Raw genomic sequence first — 18,771 nt, 5'->3', positions numbered from 1 at the left:
TCCTCCTGACTGAACCAAGGTCGGAGAAAGGGAACTAAGTTAAAGGGGACACATATTATTAGTGAGGAATACACTTGCCTCTCTCAGTGCATTCCTCCTGTCAGATTCTGTGTTTTACCATCCATCTAAAGCAGGGTCCCTAAATTGACGTCCGGGGCCAAATGTGGCCCCCCAAAGTGGTCAGAGTCCTGCCCGCCAGGCATGGCTAGCATGGCTCCATTCATGTGCAGTGGGGGCTCAAGGGAGGAGGAACCGCCCCAACGGCTAAGTTGATTGCAGTTACATGATGGCACCCCAAATTTCCTTGAATTTTTCTGACCCAGGGTTGGAAACCTTTACACGTGGCAACTCCTGCTCCGCCTCTCAAGCACGTATGTTGCTCTTCTAGGCTTTCTGTTCCTCCCCTCAATTTATTGGCATCAGCCAGGCTACAATCGTCACACAAGTTAGGAGGAAAGAACCCAGGAAGATACCTGATCCTGGGTTAGATGGAATGCTTCATTGGGAAAGTTCTGCTTTTTTTTTTTTTTACAGGGGAAGGTATTCCACAGCCTCCCCAACAATATTTGGAGCCCACCCTGTACTTGACATACTTTGGTCACTGTTCTAAAAATAGACCATGACAGAAAGGCTGAAAGGTGAAATCAAACATTTTACAATCATTTGTGCACAGGAATTGGTTCATAGTTTTTTTTTAGTCCGGCCCTCCAACAGTCTGAGGGACAGTGAACTGGCCCCCTGTTTAAAAAGTTTGGGGACCCCTGATCTAAAGGGTGAAGGCAGGGGCAGTGAGATGGTGCTGAGGGTCGAGAAGCTTCGGGAGAAAGTTGTTTTAATAAAGTGGAAAATTGTTTAAGGATTGTCCTGTAATTGACCCTGAGGTGTCAAGAATTCTGTGATGTATAGGAATTTAATGACTTAGCATGTGAATAGAATAGAATCTTTATTGGCCAAGTGTGATTGGACACACAAGGAATTTGTCTCCGGTGCATATGCTCTCAGTGTACATAAAAGAAAATACATTTGTCAAGAATCATAAGGTACAGCACTTAATGATTGTCATATAGGTCTAGTAAGCAATCAGGAAACAATCAATAGTAATAAAAACATAAAATGTAAAATCATAAAATAAAATGAAATGTCAGCACAGGCTATAGTCATACAGTCATAATTGGGAGGAGATGGGTAATAGGAATGATGAAAAAAGTAGTGCAGTAATTATATAATAAATATATAATAAATAGTTTGACATTATCGAGGGAATTATTTGTTTAACAGAGGATGGTATCTGGGAAAAAAAAACTGTTCTTATGTCTAGTTGTCGAGGTGGTGTGCAGTGCTCTGTAGCTAATGCGTTTAGAGGAGTAAGAGTTCTGAAACAGTTTATGTCCAGGGATCGCGAGGGTCAGTAAATATTTTCACAGCCCTTTGACCCTGCGAGAGCTATACAGGTCCTCAGTATGGAAGGCAGGTTAAGCAGCAATTGTTTTTTTCTGCAGTTCTGATTAATTCTCTGAAGTCTGTGTCGATCTCTTGTTGGGTTGCAGAACCAAACCACAGTTATAGAGGTGCAGATAACAGACTCAATGATTCCTCTGTAGAACTGTATCAGCAGCTCCTTGGGCAGTTTGAGCTTCCTGAGTTGGCGCAGAAAGAACATTCTTTGTTGTGCTTTTTTAATGACATTTTTGATATTAGGTGTCCATTTTAGGTCATGAGATATGATGGAGCCTGTTGATCTGGGTTCCTAAGCAGGAGCTAAAGTGAAAGTTATGTTAAGAAGGAAGAGAGCTAGGTCACATCTTCTGAAGATACTTTTCTATAAAAGGGTCGGTCTCCAAAGCCAAACTTGAGTCTTTCCTCCCAGGCTGCTATTGCGACCTGTTCCTCTCTAATAAACTTACTAACTTCTGGAAATCATTTTCTTTGTCTGTCTCTTTGATTCTCTAAATCTGAATTGGGCAACTTATCCTGTTCCCTCTCACTGGGGTAACAGCATGACATGCCAGAGATTGCTCCAGCTGCCCATTTCCACAGTGAGGGGTAGGGAACCTGCGGCTCTCCAGATGTTCAGGAACTACAATTCCCATCAGCCCCTACCAGCATGGCCAATTGGCCATGCTGACAGAGGCTGATGGGAATTGTAGTTCCTGAACATCTGGAGCCCCTACCCCTGCCACAGACTGAAGTCTCCCAGAAAGGGCCATGTTTTCTTCAGGCCAGTGGGCAACCCTAAATGCACTCTGTGGATCAATTTTTAATGTGGATCAATTTTTGATGTGTTTTTCCCCCTCTTTAATTTAATAATAATAATAATTAATAATTAATAATAATAATAATAATAATAATAATAATAATAATAATAATAATAATAATAATAATAATAATAATAATAATAATAATAATAATGGTCCCGGGGAGGGGGGGGGAAGAGAGAAGGGGTTGCGGAATGAGGGGGCTGCTGAGGTGAAAGAACGAAGGGCCAGGAGAAGGAAAGGGGGGTGAAGGAGAAGATGGTGGTGAGGGGGGGGGGTTCTTATGCCGTCTCTGGGGAGGGGCCGCGTTCAGCTGAGGGAGCGGGCCCCGGACAATACAGGCCCGAAGCCTGCCTGTCAGGACGGCCTCTCGCCCGCGGCTCTCGCCCTGCAACTCCACAGGCAGGCGAGGCCACAAGCCAGGCTGGTGTCGCCTTCTGGGCTGCAAGCCGCTCGCCCGCTGTCGGCTCCTGAGGGCCGCCGGCGGGCCTGCTAGGCCGCCCCGCCCGCCCGCCTGCAGACACCCGGCCGCTGCCTGTTGACCCCGCCCCGCCCTCCGCCCCGCCTGCAGACACCGCCGCCATGTTGAGGCGGTCGCTGCCCGGCGGTGGGTGAGGCCTGCGCGGGGCCCGGGCGGCGACGGAGCCCGCGGTGGAGGTCGCCGTCTGCGTCGGTAAGTGCGGGGGGCGAGCTCGGGGCCGCGGCGGAGGCGGCTTGCAGGGCAAGGGGCGGGGGGGGGGCATGCCTCCCCAGGGCCCCGCGCGGGCCGCCGACCCGCCTGGCTTTCCCTGCCTTCCTCCCGTCCCTCGAGCCCGCAAGGCCGGAGACGCACCCTCCTCCGGCCCGGGCACCTCGGGCACGCCGCAGGCCGAGCCGCCGCCTCCTCCTCGTGGGGCAGGCCACGGGCGGCGCCTATCTCTGCCCCACTCCGTGCGCCCCCCTAACAAACCCCCATCCCCTGGGACCCCTTCCCATTTTGCAGCCCGCCCCTTTCCCCCTTTCAAGGAGGGGTGCAGAGCATCCCTCTGCCCCCAAAGTAGGGGGCCAAGGGGGCATGATACAGGGGGGCATAACCCCTCTGCATGGGTATAGGTTTGGGGAGGGGAAAGTTGCCCTGGAGAGGGGCAAGGCCAGAGGTAGGTGGGTGGCTGTGCTGGAGGGCAGAGCCCCCCCCCCATCAGACAAGGTGCCCCCCAACAGCAGGAGATCCCCTTCGGACAGAGCATTGCAGCTGTGACCTGTGGGTGCATGCATGCCCCCCTACCTGGCGCATCTGGCATTGCTTTGCAACGATGGGGCTCTTGGCCCTGCACCTTTATTGCGGAGTTGGGGCCACTTGGCAGATCCTTGTGTTGTCAGTGGCAGCACGGCCCGGCTCCTTGGCACGTGTACCTGTGCAATGCGGACATTGGTAAACATACAGTTCCCCATGTGCACACATTATGCTCTCCCACCCCCCAGGTACATGCTTGCAGACTGAAGCCATGCTGAGCATGCAGAAACTGCAGCGCCCTTTGGTCTCTCTCGCTCCCCTTAGTTCTGCGCATTCTTGAGAAAGATCCTATTAAACTATCTTTTCCTCCCTTTTTTTTTTTTTGCCTCTGTCTCCTGGCCCGATTGAGTTTCCGGCCCGTCCACCTCCCCCGAGTCATACAGGGTATGGATCTGAATCACATACGCCCCGGCTTTGTAATGATTATTTAACAAGCAAGAATCAAGGCCATCAGATAACGAGTTTCTCTGCCGCTGATTTTGGACTTGATGCTTCCAAATGTTTTACTTGGCAGGTCGGAAACTCTCTTTGTAATTTTCTTGCATTAGCTCGATGCCATAGCAAAACAGCAGGGGAGGGGGGAACGGGGCATAATATCGCCGTATCAGGTAAAGTTCATAAAATATCCATTAGAAGATTAAAATACACGTTTAAGACATAAACCTTAATAACTGGAAGGAACGGCATTAGCAATAATTTACAACCCCTAAAGCAAGGAAGTGTTGCAACATAAAGCTAGTAAACTGTTCAACAACCAAACTTGTATCAAAGGATTTTGACTATCTTTATAACCAGGGCCACGAACTTTGCCATTTATCTCTGTTGGCAAGAAATATCAGCAGTTCGTTCCAGTCTGATCTCCTTGAGCATTGTGATAAAACATTCCCAAGATATCTTTCACAGTCTTCGGCACAGGTAGTCAAATCTTAGACACAGGTAGGAAACTCACCTTGAGGATGCCAGTCTCTGTAGAAAATGCAATGTATAGAATGGCTCTTGATCTGCTGGGCCTGTGGAAGTGTTTCTACGTCAGCACCAAATATAATTGGAAGCAAGCTACCGCGAGCGGTTAGACAGGATAGAAATATTTCAATATAAATCCTGTTGATGTTACTGGAACTCCCTTGCTTGCAAACAAAGGCCGTTTCCGCACGGCCAAAAGTATGCCGACGTTGGCTGACGCCGCAAATTGCACGCCCGAAAAGCGTCATGACAGACAGGCGAACTGGGCGGGCGTCCGCAGAGCCCCGCGATAAATGCGTCGGTTCGCACGGGAAGGCCATGCGAAGCGGCTGCTGACCTCACCATCATGTACGCTGGAGAAGTTCAGCTCCTCCCAAATGGCCGCCGCTAATGGATCGTTGGTACCGCTTGAGGACGGCTCCGCATGGCTGTTCGCGACGTAGCCGATGGCCACATGGGGAAAAAAGAGTGGTTTGCTGCTTTTGAATACCGCTGCCTTCGCTACCGGGTTTAGCTGCTTTCGCGACGGGCGCCACGCGCGATCCGCGCAGTACAAGCGTAACGCCTCACTATGGCGGTTCTTCCAAGGTTACCGACGCCATATTTTCACCAAGGAAACGTACAGGCGGAACATACGGTAAAAAGCAGCAGCTTAGCGATGGCGTGTAAAGTGCGGCGCCTCCGGCGTTACCGCTGAACCCAGTAGGAACTTCGCAGGCGTCCGCCAGCCCGCCGAATATCATCAGCAGGTTACCGCGGGCGCTCGCGGCTGCTGACCTCACCATCATAGCGCTGGGCAGAAGTTCAGGCCTCCCAAAATATTGCCCTTCTGGAGATGGATTTAACGAAGCGCCGTTTGAGGAGCTGACTCCGTGGCGGCCTGTTACGCCGCAGTGCGCCCGTCGATCGTCACATGGGGAAAGGAAGTGGTTTTAAAAGCGCGTTTCTGAATCACAGTCTTGGCAGCAGTTTAGTACTGGCGGCGTCTGCCTTTTCTCGCCCTTCGCGGCGTCTGCGAGCAGCTCTCACTATGAAGTTGCTTTTTTTCAAATTGCCCGCGGCGTCATATTACCGCCCGTCAGGCGGCCAGAATAACTTATGTCTCAATTCTCTGAAGAATTCAGAGCACTTCATATACCTTTTGAAAATTCCCGCAATAATTCTGCAGAATAGGACAGTGTTACCTGTTACTTGCAAATAGCGGATGGGAGGCAATGCTTTGTAAGTTTGCCCCGCCCCCTGTTCGTCAGGGAGCCGAGATTCAAACTAGTTTACAAGCAAACAGCCTTGGCCTTTGGTCAGCTCTGCAAAAGTTGTCTCAATAGAGCCGATCCAAAACACGTTGCACAGAGCTTAAGCGTCTCTTAATAGATCGGCATTTTCATTTTTTTGTTCCTACTACGAGGCGGCGTTAGGTCTTTTTCAGTTTAAGAACAAAATCCAAGTGTGTCGTGCTGTCGAATGGTTGTGCCTACGGTAGTTCATAACGATATTTATTGGTTGAGGCCAAAACAAAGAATGCTTCATCTCTTGATAATAACAACACATTGAAACGGTTGTGCAAACTTAACAAGCTGTCCGTAGGCAGCAGTTCCTGAGTTGCAGGGGGTGAAAGCGTTTGAGTGTCTAGAAAAAGGTATGTGCAAACAATTTTCCACAGCTTATTAGTAACAGGCCTATAGAGGTTCAGCTATTCCCAAAATGTGGAGCTATTTCTTCTCAGGAGTTCCCACTGGAATAGCTGAAATGAAAGTGTGGGTTTGGAACATAAGAACAAATCTGCCAGATCAGACAGTGATCCGTCCAGTCTGGGTGAGCGTATATAAAAAAGTTCTGTCAAGTCACAGCTAACTTCTGGTGGCCAGAAAGATCTTCAAGGCAAGAGACTTACAGAAGGGGTTTGCCGTTCCCTTCCAGTGTGGCGTAGTGGTTAAGAGCAGGTGGAGTCTAATCTGGAAACCCGGGTTTGATTCCCCACTCCTCCACCTGAGTGGCAGAGGCTTATCCGGTGAACTGGATGTGTTTCCACACTCCTGCATCCCAGCTGGGTGACCGTGGGCTTGTCACAGTTCTCTCAGAACTCTCTCAGCCCCCACCTACCTCACAGGGTGCCTGTTGTGGGGAGAGGAAGGGAAAGGAGTTTATAAGCTGCCTTGAGTCTCCTTGCAGGAGAGAAAGGTGGGTATAAATCCAAACACTTCTTCCTCTGCATACTGATCCTGGAATTCCTTGGTGGTCCCTCATCCAAGTACTTACCAGGGCCAACAATGCTTAGCTTCTGTGATCTGATGAGATCAGGTTAGTCAGCCAGTCTAGCATTCTCTTTTATACACTAATTGAGCACATGCCTAGGTAGTCCTTCCCCCCAGCCAACATGGAAGCCAGACTTCCTCCACCACTGTTAACTTTCACCAACTGGCATTCAATGGTATACAATCTCTGAACATGGAGGTTCCGTTTAGCCTTCTTGGCTAATGTCCACTGACAGGTCTTTTGTATTGTATTATTTTATTTGTATACTGCCCTCCCCAGAAGGGCTCAGGGCGGTGAACAACAGCAGCATAATAGCAAACATCAGTAATCATATCATCAAGCAACAAAACATCAACAGAGGATCAATAAACACAACATGATAAACATAGCATTATAAACAACGAGAACATCAATAATCATAACATCATAAGCTATACGGCAACAATAATCAACAGAGATAGACATAACAAGTAGAACAAACAAAGAACCTTTATTGGCATAACAACATTATATACACAGATCCACTTAACCAAGTAGAGGGAAACTAAAATAAATGTACAGGTAGAGAAGGCTGATGTTCAGGATTTGCTCCTAAAGCGCTGTTTTATATACAAATCCAAAAATTTGGTGACTGCATCGTTTGCATCACTACTGGGGCTGTCCAACAGAAAGGTAATCTTTTGCAAGTCAGATGCATACTCTTTTTTGAGTAGCAGGGGTGACATAACAAGTATAGAAGGTAACTTTCCCATTCTGTAGCCTGCTGTATGCCCCATCTTTCTATGCTCCAGATTCCTAGGAAATTCATAACCCATGTGGGTCTGGTTGTCCCAGACTGCAGAACACAGGACTTCGGAAAAGGGCTATCTGGGAACTGAAAACGAGTGGGAGAAATGGCATGGGAGGGGCACTAACTAGGCCGGTGTACCCTTTAATATTTTTAGATGGTGAAAGAATGCGAAAGATGTCATAGGTTTAGCGGAAACATGTGGTTATCCTTACAAAGGAGAGAAGCTGGTTTAAGAAATTAAGGGCTAATTGTGAGCTTAGGTTGCTGTTGTTTTTTATAATGCTCAGCAACACGTTTGAAGGAGAAATGCTTGTTCAACCTCCGTCTCTATCCTGGGGGTGTTCCTTTCAGACTTGCGCTGAGGAGGGCTTGTGGTTGTGTTTTGCCGGCCAGGTTGGCTTCTTCTGGGATAGTTTGGCAAACTGTGATGAGTGGGAACTCAGACGGATCAGTTGTTGCGGAATTTCCACGTCATCTTAATTCCTGCTGCCGCCTTCTCTTTGTAACAAGGGTACTGACCCTTAACGTTCTGTGAACGCCAGTAGCTTCAGAGGTAAACAGGTGGGTGATTTTGTGAGAGAACTTGAATTATTAAGGAGGTTATTCTCAATGAACAGGCCGACCTGAAATTGTACTTCCATTTTAAGAAGAGATAAGAGATTGGATTTATACCCCACCTTACTCTCCTGTAAGGAGACTCAAGGTGGCCTACAAGCTCCTTTCCCTTCCTTTCCCCACAACAGACACCTTGTGAGGTGGGTGGTGCTGAGAGAGTTCTGAAGAACTGTGACTAGCCCAAGGTCACCCAGAAGGAATGTAGGAGTGTGGAAACACATCTGGTTCACCAGATAAGCCTCCGCCACTCAGGTGGAGGAGTGGGGATTCAAACCCGGATCTCCAGTGTAGAATCCACCTGCTGTTAACCAACTCACCACGCTGGCATTTACTGGGCTTCTCGACTCGCATTCCTTATCTTGACTTCACAGTGCTCTCCCGTTGGCATTGCCTTTTCCGTTTTGTTGATAGAGAACTAAATCGGAGGGGGGGCTGTTTGTCTAGCAGAGCAGAGATAAGAACCCAGCGACCACGTCAATTTGGGGTTTGAGGTACATCCTGGAAGGCTGCTGATCTTCCCAGAATGCACATCTGTTGTGAATAAGGCAGCTGCATGGAATTTTCTTCTTCTTTATGTGATTTGCGGGCAGTTATAACGAACATGTGCCTTTTCTTGGTTTCCCCCATGAGAATTTCCAAAAAGAAGATGAGTTTGGATTTATATCCTTCCTTTCTCTCCTGTAAGAAGACTCAAAGGGGCTTAAAATCTCCTTTCCCTTCCGCCCCCCCCCCCACAACAAACCTATGAGGTGGGTGGGACTGAAAGAGCTCCAAAGAACTGTGACTAGCCCAAGGTCACCCAGCTGGCGTGTGTTGGAGTGCACAAGCTAATCTGGTTCACCAGACAAGCCTCCACATCTTAAGTGGCCGAGCGGGGAATCAAACCCGATTCTCCAGATTAGAGTGCACCTGTTCTCAGAACACTTTTCGATGATCAGTGGGCCACTGAGGCCTTCCTCTTTGTGCTGATAGCCAATTTGTTTAGTGGCTAGCATGGCCCGGCGTTTGGCTCTAAACAATTCTGCCCAAGGGAGGAGTTGATTCGTCTGGGTATAGTGCTATATTAGCATATTTTTGTTTGCACAAAGTTTAGTCAGAGTATTAGTGGAATCCTAGGAATAGAGATCATTTTTTGAAAAAATAAATCATTTTTTAAAAAAAGTATCTGTTTTTGAATAAATAAATCATTTGTGTCATTGGCGGGAAGCACTCGCTAGCGTATCTGGAGCTACAACAAACCAGACCTCCTTCCCTTGAGTATTTCCAGTTCTGTTCTGTGAAGGTTTAGATATCACCAAACCATCCCAGCCTGTCTGAAACATCTTGTTCTTGTCCAGATAGATTAACTCAAAACCCAGCGGTGCCTGTCAGAAGCAGCTGCTGGGAGCCCCACACTTCAGTAGCCGCTACAGTACAGCCGCCTGTACAAAGTTTTGGTGTATCTAACCAAATGGGAGTGTTGTCATCATTTGCTGGTGTGTAGAGATTACAGGTCGGACTAGGACAGTGGTGGCGAACCTATGGCACGGGAGCCAGAGGTGGCACTTAGAGCCCTCTCTGTGGGCACGCGCAAACAGGGTAACACCCCCCCGCCCATCTAGGCTGGCCTGGGCCACTGGGCTCGATTATTAGCATTAAACCTAAGATATAATTTTGGGGAAGCAGTGTAGGTAACCCTGTTAAGCGCTGTTAAACCCCACTGATTTTCATGCGAAGAACTAAAGTGCGATCCTTTACCTGGGAGTAAGCTCGGTTGCTGGCAATGGGGCCTGCTTCTGAGTAAACCCTCCTGGGGTCATGATTCACCCCTTTGGAAGAGTTGCATGGTTGCTTCAAAGCAAAGCCACCAACTACCACCAAGCTTACTCCCGAGTAACGCACACCTCGGAGCCAACCGTTTTTTTCTCTAAACTAAAACCTCAGTATTCAGGTTAAATTGCCATGTTGGCACTTTGCGATAAATAAGTGGGTTTGGGGTTGCAATTTGGGCACTCGGTCTCGAAAAGGTTCGCCATCACTGGACTAGGATCTGGAAGGCCTGGGTTCTGATCCCAGCTCTGCCGCGATCTCTCTCGGAAACTGTGGGCCTGCCCCCTTTTCTCTGCCTCTCAGCTTACCTCCCAGGATAAAATGGGGAAGTAGATCCATACCTCCCTGAGCTCCTTCGGGGGGAAGAATGCACAGGAAGGATAGATTGTTGGAGCAGGACTGGGAATTCCTGGATTCAAATCACCACTCAAATCGAAGCTCGGGCACTGGGAGGACTTGATTATGGCTTCTGTTGAATTTTAGCTGCGAAATGCAGCTGCCTTCCACCATACGTATCACGGATATGGCAATGCTGCTGTCCTGATTGAAAATGGCTCTTCTGGCCTCAGCAGTAGAGGGTGGATAAATAATCCCTGCCTCTTTTTCCTTACCAGAGGCTAAAGTACTGGGAGCAGCAGTGGCGTAGTGGTTAAGAGCAGGTGCATTCTAATCTGGAGGAGCCGGGTTTGATTCCCTGCTCTGCCGCCTGAGCTGTGGAGGCTTATCTGGGGAATTCAGATTAGCCTGTGCACTCCCACACAAACCAGCTGGGTGACCTTGGGCTAGTCACAGCTTCTCGGAGCTCTCTCAGCCCCACCCACCTCACAGGGTGTTTGTTGTGAGGGGGGAAGGGCAAGGAGATTGTAAGCCCCTTTGAGTCTCCTACAGGAGAGAAAGGGGGGATATAAATCCAAACTCTTCTTCTTCTTTAAGGGAGACATCTTCCGCCCGTGATTAGAGCGCTGGGCCCTCGGCCATACAGCTCTTTGGGTGATCACAGGCAATTCATATTTTCTTGGCTGGTCTCAGGTGATTGTGAAGGTAAAAATGAGTATGCCACCCCAGCTCCGTGAAGAAAGGGCGGTCAAAAATGTAAGGGACAGATCCGTGCTCAGACTGTCTTGAGAATGTTGTGGTCTTCCCTTTGTTCCATGCTCGCCTGCAGAACCCCAACTTCCCAATCAGGTGTTCACAACTGTAATCGCCACCCCAAAGTGTCTTGCATAGCAGATATCCATGCCGGTACCGTATAAGAGGTGAATTGTTTGGGAAGGCCCTGAAGAGTGATTAACAGCAACAGTGCAGTAGAGAAGAGGGGAAGGAGTTTGGATTTATACCCCACTTTTCATAACCGTAAGGAGTCTCAAAGCGACTTACAAACACTTTCCCTTCCTCTCCGCACAACGGGCACCTTGTGAGGCAGGTGGGACCGGGAGTGTTCTGAATGAACTGCGACTAGCCCAGGGGTCTGCAACCTGTGGCTCTCCAGATGTTCATGACTACAATTCCCATCAGCCCCTGCCAGCATGGCCAATTGGGGCTGATGGGAATTGCAGTCCATGAACATCTGGAGAGCCAATGGTTGCAGACCCCTGGGCAAGCCCAAGGGCACCCAGCAGGCTTCACGGGTAGGAGCGGCGAAACAAACCTAGTTCTCCAGATTAGAGTCCACAGTTCTTCACCACCACACCAATAGTTCCTCTTTCGTCCGTTTCTTTTTAGGTGTGTTGCTGTTCTTTGTCGCGAGCTGGTTTGGCTCCCTTAGGAGAAGAAATCAGGATAGAAAAATAATGGATAGGTAAATATGGAATCAGCCAGCAATAAGCTCAGGGCAAACATGAAAAGGACTGCCAGAGGAGTCTGGTTGTGAGGGCATTATTATGGTTTTAGTGGTAAAGCTGAGCTCGTCTCAGCCTGGTCAGCGGCTAGGCAAGAGAATGTACGAGATCATTGTATAAGCTGCTCCGACGTATTCTTTTACTGTTAATAAGCAAACACTTCTTTAGCGTAAACATATGTAATTCATTGTCACTTGTGATAGTCATGCACGTAGGTAACTTTGTAAGCCACGCTAGACGGCTCAACGGAAGCTGGCAGGTCTTCCTGTGGTTGGGAGCCACGAGAGAGACGGTAATTGCTGCATTTGGGGTCAGGTGTGAAGATCAAAGGACAGCGTCTGCCACGCCCTCGCTTGCATGTTGATGCCCCGGTGCTACATGGAGCTTTCGTTATCTAATCCTGCCATTGTAAGCTGTCTATTTACCTAGTGCAGTTCTCTCCTGCCTTTCATCAAACAAGCTCAGAACAACCCTTGTGGTTCTCCCTTTCCCATGTCAGCGTCCCAGCAACCCTGGGAGGTAGGTGAGAGGGAGAATGACCGGGCCAAGAAACACCACGGGGATGTACACGGCAGCCGTGGTTAAGAGCAGTGGATTCTAATCTGGGAAACTGGGTTTGATTCTGCACTCTTCCACGTGAAGAAGAGTTTGGATTTATACCCCCCTTTCTCTCCCGAAGGACACCCAAAGCGGCTGACAAGCTCCTTTCCCTTCCTCCCCCCACAACAGACACCTTGTGAGGTAGGTGGGGCTGAGAGAGCTCCAAAGAACTGACTAGCCCCGTGGTGGCAAACCTTTGGCACTCCAGATGTTATGGACTACAATTCCCATCAGCCCCTGCCAGCATGGCCAATTGTAGGGGCTGATGGGAATTGTAGTCTATAACATCTGGAGTGCCAAAGGTTTGCCACCACTGGACTAGCCCAAGGACACCCAGCAGGCTTCGTATGTGAAAGTGTGGAAACGCATCTGGTTCCCCAGATAAGCCTCTGCCACTCAGGTGGAGGAATGGGGAATCAAACCCGGTTCTCCAGATTAGAGTCCACCTGCTCTTAACTACTACAGCACACTGGCTCTTGGGCGAAGCTGGTAGGTGGCCTTGGGCCAGTCGCAGTTCTCTCAGAACTCAGTTCTCTCAGAACTCTCTCAGCCCAGCAGAGAGAGTCGCAGTTCTCTCAGAACTCTCTCAGCCCAGCAGAGGCGGGCAATGGCAAACCATCTCTGAACATCTCTTACCTTGGAAACCCTATGGGGTTGCCCTTAGTTAGCTGTGGCCTGATGGCCCACACACAAAACACAGGATCTCAGACACCTAGGTTCGATTCCCCACTCTGCCATGGATGCTTGCTGGATGACCTTGGGGCAGTCACGCTCTCAGTCTAGCCTGCCTCACAGGGTGGTTGTTGTGATGATAAAATGGAAGCGTTGAAATGGTGTTTGGTTTCCTCTTGGGGCTTGAGAGGAAAAGCAGGGTATAACAACAGCCTTTATTGGAGTACAAAAGCAAAAATAATTATGTATAATGCAATATGTATAACGATAGCAAAAAGATAACAGGTGAAAAACACAGTTAAAAGTCGTAAGGTTTGCAACATTTTCACGGAAGGGCGCAAGAGAGCCATTCAGGAGACGGGGAGTTTTGTAACACTGTCGCCATTGAGAACACTTCCCCCAAAAAAGCAGGGTATAAATATCCAAATAAATAAAACAGTTGCAACGTCTGCAGCGCTGTGTGTGTTGCGGAAAGCCAGCAGGAGAGGGGCAGCAGTGGCGCAGTGGTTAAGAGCAGGTGCACTTTAATCTGGAGGAACCGGGTTTGATTCCCCACTCTGTAGTATAAATCAAGAAGGTCTGTCAAGAGCTCTCAGGATTTCCTTATGAGATCTGGGTTTCTGCTTTGGGCTACCTGAAACAAGCGGGAGGAAATGCATGGTATAGCAGAGGGATATCCAGTGGCGTAGTGGTTAAGATCCGGTGCACTCTAATCTGGAGAACCAGGTTTGATTCCCCGCTCTGCCGCTTGAGCTGCGGAAGCTCATCTGGGGAACCAGATTAGCTTGTGCACTCCAACACACACCAGCTGGGTGACCTTGGGCTAGTCACAGTTCTTAGGAGCTCTCTCAGCCCCACCCACCTCACAGGGTGTTTGTTGTGGGGGGGGGGAGGGAAAGGAGATTGCAAGCCCCTCTGAGTCTCCTACAGGAGAGAAAGGGGGGATATAAATCCAAACTCCTCCTCCTCCTCCTGCTTTTCTGCCCTGTCTTGCTCAGCAGTTCCACAGAAGACAGCAGAGGCTGGACTTGGCTGCTTTTGTGCTCCTTGTGCAACTCTGAGCAAAAGACCTCTTTCCCGCATGCAAGCCGATTGCAGCTCTCAATAGCGCGAGGCAGAGAAGAGCCATCACCTTTCCGTCAGCTAGCTGGGGATGGCTTTAATGTGTATCTTGGCAGTGGTTCCGTGGCAGCTGCACGTCGGCTGGAATCAGCTAGTGTACACCCTTCATTGGCTCCACCTCTCCTTGGCTTGGGTCACCCAGTTGCAGGAGGCACGGCTAAACCCACACGCACACCGCAATGGCAAGAGAAAGGGTGAAAGGGCATAATTGCAAAATAAAAGTTCAGTAAAATATAACATGCATGTATTTATGTTTCTTGCACCTTTGCTTTTTTCACTCTTATTCAGAATCTAGATGGGGACAGGGGATGATTTTGGTCCTAAATGTCAGCAAAAGCTAAAATCCTCAGCAGAAATTTGGCAGGCAGCATGGTGTAGTGGTTACAAACCGGTGCGCTCTAATCTGGAGAACCGGGTTTGATTCGCCACTCTGCCACTTGAGCTGTGGAGGCTGATCTGGTGAACCAGATTCGCTTGTGCGCTCCAACGCATGCCAGCTGGGTGACCTTGAGCTAGTCACAGCTCTTCGGAGCTCTCTCAGCCCCACCCACCTCATAGGGTGTTTATTGTGGGGGGAGGGAGGGTAAGGAGATTGTAAGCCCCTTTCAGTCTCCTTGCAGGAAAGAAAGGGGGGATATAAATCCAAACTCTTCTTCTTCGTCTCTGTTGCAGCTGCTAGAATGGCTGGAGAGTCCTTGGGAAAGACTGATCATGCACCTTTACCCATATTGCAAAAATTAACTTTTGTTCTGCTAGAGACCACTGGTGTCTGACCGTGCGCTGAAGTCCTGGGGTGCAGGAAATGTGGCAAGCATCTATTTGCTTCCTTAGACTCTCTCAAGTTCCCAGAATCCTCTTCTGTTGCCGCCAGAGAAACTATGGAAATCAACATTCACGGCCGCAGAGCCTGACAATGTATTTTGTTTTTGTTTCAGCTTTCATCATGGGGGACATGAAAACTCCAGACTTTGACGACCTGCTGGCTGCTTTCGACATTCCCGATCCGACCAGCCTCGATGCCAAGGAAGCTATTCAGACAGCTGGCGAGGAGAACGAGAACCACCTAAAGCAGTCTGGGATCTGCATGGACGAAAACGCGTCGCTGTCGCACGCAGCACCGGCTTCCGACGTCCCGGTCGTGAGCGTCATCGTCAAGAACACGTGTCGTCAGGAGTCTTTCGAGGCCGAAAAGGAAGGGAACCACCTGGGACCCGGCCTGCTGCACAATGGATTCCGTGGGTCCGACCTGCCTCTGGAAACTCACAGCTACGGCAAGTTTGATAACGCTTTCATCAACGGGGACAGCTCGAGAAGTTATCCTGAAAAGATGGAGCAGGCGAAGTCGGAGCCTCTGCCAACGTTCAGCCAGTTCAGTCCCATCTCCAGCCCGGAGCCCGAAGATGCCCTCAAAGAGAACAGTATTGTAGATAAACCGAAACTTTCCCAGACTCCCTATTTTCAACCCCACCCGATGTACATACCATCCGGGTCATCTGTGTTAGATCTCCTTAGCAGGACCCTCCCGGAAACAGAGTTCAGTCGGTTTATTTCAACCGGGCCGTCTCTGTTAGACCTGCTGAGTAAGAAACTGCCGGAAACAGAACTGAGCATGTTTGATCAATACTGCAAGGGAGATCCAAAGATGGAAATGCACGGGCTGCAAGAATGTCGGGGGGGCGCCAGTCGGCGGGAACGTGACAAGAGCCCAGAGAAATGCGACGCGCCCGGCAAAGACACTGCGGACACAAACAGCTTCCTCGGCGAAGGGTTACCCCATAGCAACTTCCATCGCAATAATCTGGGAGGGAGCAAAAGTCCCGTCCCTGAAATGAACTTCGCTTCCGCGGTCCCTCCTCGCCAGCGGATAAAGCCCGCTCATTCCAAGCTGTCGTCTTGCGTCGCCGCGCTCGTAGCCCTCCAGGCCAAAAAGGTGGCGGGCATCGCAAAAGACGACCCGGCAGATTTGCCCAAGGAGCTACCGGGGCCCTTCAAGGACGGCGTTAAAGGGAGCCCCAAAATGCCCAAGTCGCCAAAGAGTCCCAAAAGCCCCCTTGAAATGGTGAGGAAGGCCATCAAGCAGCCCGAGTCCCCTCGGAGCGTGTGCAGCGACAGCAGCAGCAAGGGGTCTCCTTCCGTGGCCACCGGTTCTCCCCCTGCCATCCCCAAAGTCAGGATCAAGACGATTAAAACCTCTTCCGGGGAGATTAAACGGACAGTCACCCGGATTCTGCCGGAGGTGGACGAACTGGGCAAGTATCCTCTGGGATCGCCCACAGAGAGCTTGGTGTCGGAAGAGTTGGTTAAATCTGTCTCTCCCCCAGCAGCCGGCGCGCCCGTGGAAACGGAGCCCGGCAAGGGTTTTGCGAAAACCGCTCCTCAAGAGGAAGCCCTCGCAAGCCCCCAAGCCGACAGTGTGATTGCAGACATTCCCGCCAACAGCAACCCCGGCGCATCTCTGCTGGCAAACAGCAGTGCAATAAAACCAGGTCTTGTGGGTCAGCCGCCGAGCAAGAAGCAAGTGCAGGGCCCGGCAGCGCAGCCCTGTAACCCTGCCAGCCTTCTCCCAAAGGCTGTGCACCTTGCCAACCTCAACCTGGTCCCTCACAGCGTCGCCGCGTCCGTGGCGGCGAAATCTTCCATGCAGCAGTGCGGCAAGTCCCAGCTGACACAGATGACGGTGCCGCTGGTGCACCAGGTGAAGAAAGCCGCCCCCCTGGTCGTCGAGGCGTTCAACAAAGTGTTGCACGGTGCCAACCCCGTGCCGGTCTACGCCCCCAACCTCAACCCTCCTCTCGACAGCAGTATTCAGTTGCCCGTCTCTGGGTATTGTTGCCTGGAGTGTGGAGATTCGTTTGCCTTAGAAAAGAGCCTCGCGCAGCATTACAGCCGGCGGAGCGTCCACATCGAGGTTGTGTGCACCCAGTGTTCGGCGACGCTCCTCTTCTTCAACAAGTGCAGCTTGCTCAAGCACGCGCGGGACCACAAGAGCAAGGGGTTCATCATGCAGTGTTCGCAGCTCTCCATGAAACCCATTTCCGTCGACCAAATGTTTTTGCCTTCCCCAATGAGCTGTTCAGCGGCGGCGGCAACGCTGCCAGCATCGCGGCTGCCTTCCCTGCCGCAAAAACCCTGCGCCGCCGTGGCAAGTGGGATGGGAAGCTCGCTGAACCCTCCGCCGCAGCCGGCCCTGCCTCTGTACACGGACCCGTTGAGACTGATCCGTCATGGATTAAAGTGTTTTGAATGTAATAAGCAGGCGCTGGACTACATTGCCCTGGCCGCGCATTATCAGAGGACCTCGGAAGAGAATGAAGGGCTGGTAAGTCACCCCTCCGGAGGTCTGAACTATTTTCTGTTGGTTCTGATGGGTTTTCCGGGCTGTGTGGTCGTGGTCTGGTGGATCTTGTTCCTAATGTTTCGCCTGCATCTGTGGCTGGCATCTTCAGAGGGAAGTCTGTTACACACTGTGTCCAGAGAGAGGGGAATGTTTGGGGTATACATTGTCCATGTCCCAGGGTGGGGAACCAATCAGCAAGTGCTTGGGTGGAACTTGTTATGCAAGTTCTCTCTGGACAGTGTGTAACAGACTTCCCTCTGTGATATACTTCTGAAGATGCCAGCCACAGATGCAGGTGAAACGTTAGGAACAAGATCCACCAGACCACAGCCCGGAAAACCCATCAGAATCGGTCGAATCTGGCCGTGAAAGCCTCTGACAATATTTTCTGTTGGGTTTGTGTTAAAACCAAATAGCTGCCAACATACAGGTTAAGATTTGTATTTGTAAAACGAAGCAATATACGTTGAAACAGAGTAAATACGAATAGGCTACATGAAACTTAAAAAATAAGAAACAAATACAGATGGCGACTGTACCCATCAAGCCTAACAGTTTGCCAGTAACAATAACAGCAGCGCTACAGCAATACATTATCAGTGTGTCAATATAATAAAACATCACTACATGAACAATATATCACTAGATTAACAATATATCCATACATTAATAGCAATACATTAGCAGTATATCGATACTTTAACACTATAGCAGTGCATTAATGTTAACAGTAAACTAAACTACTACTATAACTGCTGCAAAAAGACGGCCTAACAATACTACCCAGGCTACTCCAAAGAAGTTAACATGAAAGTACATAGAGTCTACTCCACCTACATGGAGGAGCAGCAGTGGTGTAGGGGTTAAGAGCAGGTGTACTCTAATCTGGAGGAATTTTGATTCCCCGCTCTGCCGCCTGAGCTGTGGAGGCTTATCTGGGAAATTCAAATTAGTCTGTACACTCCAACACACACCAGCGGGGTGACCTTGGGCTAGTCACAGTTCTTCGGAGCTCTCTCAGCTCCACCTACCTCACTGAGTGTTTGTTGTGAGGGCGGAAGGAGTTTATAAGCTCCATTGAATCTCCTATAGGGGGGATATAAATCTAACTCTTCTTCTACATTGTGAATTGCCAGATCGTTCCGTTCCTATAGAATCTGAAGGCTGTGTGAAATTTAAGGCGGTATATGGGAAAGAGCACAGAGAGGTTTTAATATGGAATAGTTCTGAGCTAACTGTGGCCA

General features: G+C 49.8%; 1 protein-coding gene across 1 annotated transcript in view; it reads left to right on the top strand.

The window, feature by feature from the left end:
• Positions 1–2,804: 2,804 nt before the first annotated feature.
• The window catches only part of ZNF592 (zinc finger protein 592), a 33,501-nt gene continuing 17,534 nt past the window's right edge, over positions 2,805–18,771 (top strand). Inside the window, exons 1-2 of the mRNA XM_048481974.1 lie at positions 2,805–2,928; positions 15,126–17,509. Coding sequence (XP_048337931.1) covers positions 15,134–17,509 — 2,376 coding nt within the window. The 5' untranslated portion in view covers positions 2,805–2,928; positions 15,126–15,133. The remainder of the gene's footprint in view (positions 2,929–15,125; positions 17,510–18,771) is intronic.

The sequence above is a fragment of the Sphaerodactylus townsendi genome, linkage group LG17, assembly GCF_021028975.2.
Source record: "Sphaerodactylus townsendi isolate TG3544 linkage group LG17, MPM_Stown_v2.3, whole genome shotgun sequence".
NCBI lineage: Eukaryota > Metazoa > Chordata > Lepidosauria > Squamata > Sphaerodactylidae > Sphaerodactylus > Sphaerodactylus townsendi.
Note: the sequence above shows the minus strand (reverse complement) of the source record. Positions and strands in the feature narration are given on the sequence as shown.